This window comes from Coenobita brevimanus, chromosome 15 (assembly GCF_032717465.1).
Source record: "Coenobita brevimanus isolate Jiangsu-jjx chromosome 15, ASM3271746v2, whole genome shotgun sequence".
Lineage (NCBI taxonomy): Eukaryota > Metazoa > Arthropoda > Malacostraca > Decapoda > Coenobitidae > Coenobita > Coenobita brevimanus.
Genome location: NC_136968.1, coordinates 7,772,419 through 7,774,340, shown reverse-complemented (window position 1 = coordinate 7,774,340; position 1,922 = coordinate 7,772,419). Strand labels below are relative to the sequence as shown.

The 1,922-nt window shown below is 42.6% G+C and overlaps 1 protein-coding gene across 1 annotated transcript; it reads left to right on the top strand.

Moving 5' to 3' along the window:
• Nucleotides 1-491: 491 nt before the first annotated feature.
• Nucleotides 492-983, top strand: LOC145390664 (uncharacterized). The gene has a single exon (XM_080265456.1). The coding sequence runs from the start codon at nt 492-494 to the stop codon at nt 981-983; it is 492 nt and encodes a 163-aa protein (XP_080121582.1).
• Nucleotides 984-1,922: the final 939 nt, after the last annotated feature.

Sequence of the window (1,922 nt, the reverse complement as noted above, 5' to 3'; positions counted from 1 at the left end):
GATGAAGGTATTGGCTCTCATGACTGACTTGAGGACTGTGAATCATTGGATTGTAGACACTATCAGGAAATGCATGCGTGGGGACTAAAGCATCTAGTGAAATGCTGATTCGCAGACGCCTAGAGACACTGAAAACTATCATCAATGATTAAAGTCTGCGTCTTGATGTTAAATTTGTGTCCTCTGTCGAGAACAAGGCCAATGTACTAACTCGACTACTGAAGAGTTGGTTTTGTCATGAGAATGTTTAACCAGTATGCGGGGCTGTCGCCACTGTTTCTGAGCAAGACGTCATCAAAATTCACGAAACCAGTGGACATCCAGGTGTTAGGTGCATGTTATACTTCTGCAGAAGACTCTACCCAACAGTTTAACGGTAGCAGGTACGTAATGTCGTTCGTGGGTGCCAAGAATGCCACTCTATTAGGCTGGCACCCGAGAGGTGACAAAAGGGGGTTTGGAGGACCTCAGTGGTTTGCGGCTGAGTTAGCATGGACATCTGTCATGTCAGAAATCGGCACTATGTAACTCTCGTTGACTGCGGCCCTTTGTGTTATGCCATCTGGAGGAGAATCAGACGTCAAGACGCCAGCAGTGTTATTGAACAGCTGGAATCTGTGTTTCCTGAGCATGGAACACCCAATGAGCTACCGACTGACAACACTGCCAGCTTCCATAGTTTTGTCTTTAGAGAGTTTACCAGTCACTGGGGCATGGCATTCAGATATTGCTGTGCCAACATTCCTTCTAATAATGGAATATCAGAGTGGTGTCATCGAACAGTGAAGGCTAGACTGGCATGGACAGGCTGCTCTGTGGTGGAGGCAGTTTACCATTATAAGGTGATGCCACTATGTAATGGCACTGCATCCGCCCCTGTCAACCAGATATTCAGGTACACGATCAGGCTGCTCGGTATCGACAGGGTGACCCAGCAACATCAGCCGACGGACGACCAGCGCCGCCTGTCACGGGGTTTTTAAAATATCACGGTGTTTTTTAAATAAATGCTTAAATATTATTTAATTGATATTAATATTCAATAATATTGAAGAGCAGAGACAATGATTGTCTTGCTACATCAAGCAACGATTACTTTACGCTGGCTTGTGCACGATTCCCTGAGAACGAGAATTTATAAACTTTCTCAACAGTACACAGCAGAGACTAATTACTCACAATTGCTGAATTAGTACTGTTAGCCTCTGGAGAAAGTTACTTCACCCCTGACAATAAATAACTAATACTAACATCAGGTTCTTGCCGATGCTTAACTCCTGGCACAACGGATTTTAAGTTAATACAACAAGACTGGTCTAAGTACCAGTTATGAATAGTAAAACGTCTATGCGAGCTAGGAGCTATGTGGGAAATAAGCTTAATTTGGAGAAATGAAACAAGATTTTACTTTACATTAAGCTCAAGGAAAAGAACTGTTAAATTTATTGATTATAAAAAAATAAATTTAACGTTACATTTCAAATCAAATCAATGAGACGCACTCACTCACTCACACAAAAGCTAAATACTTACGCCTAGAAAAAAAACACCTTAATTAAACTCTTAAGACTAGGAAAACAAAAGGATATACTGAACGATGAATGCTTTGTATCACCAAGGGGTGGGAGTTTGGAGAAACCTTACTCTGTGGAGCTTGGGTGCTAGCTGACCTCTCACACTTCTGGAGCACAGGACCTCTCTCCGTCAAAGCCACAACTAGACTGAATTCAAATGATGTATAGGCAGGATGCACAAGCCACCGGAAGAAGGCGTGGCTAACGGTTAAGGCAAGCAGGGGCGAACAATAAAGAAACAATTGTATCGCTCAGTAGAGCACTTAGTGACGTGCATTAAATCGGTCACTTTTGAAAGTGACGAATGTTTTGAAAAGTATACTCCGAAATGGAGAGAGAAACGGTTAA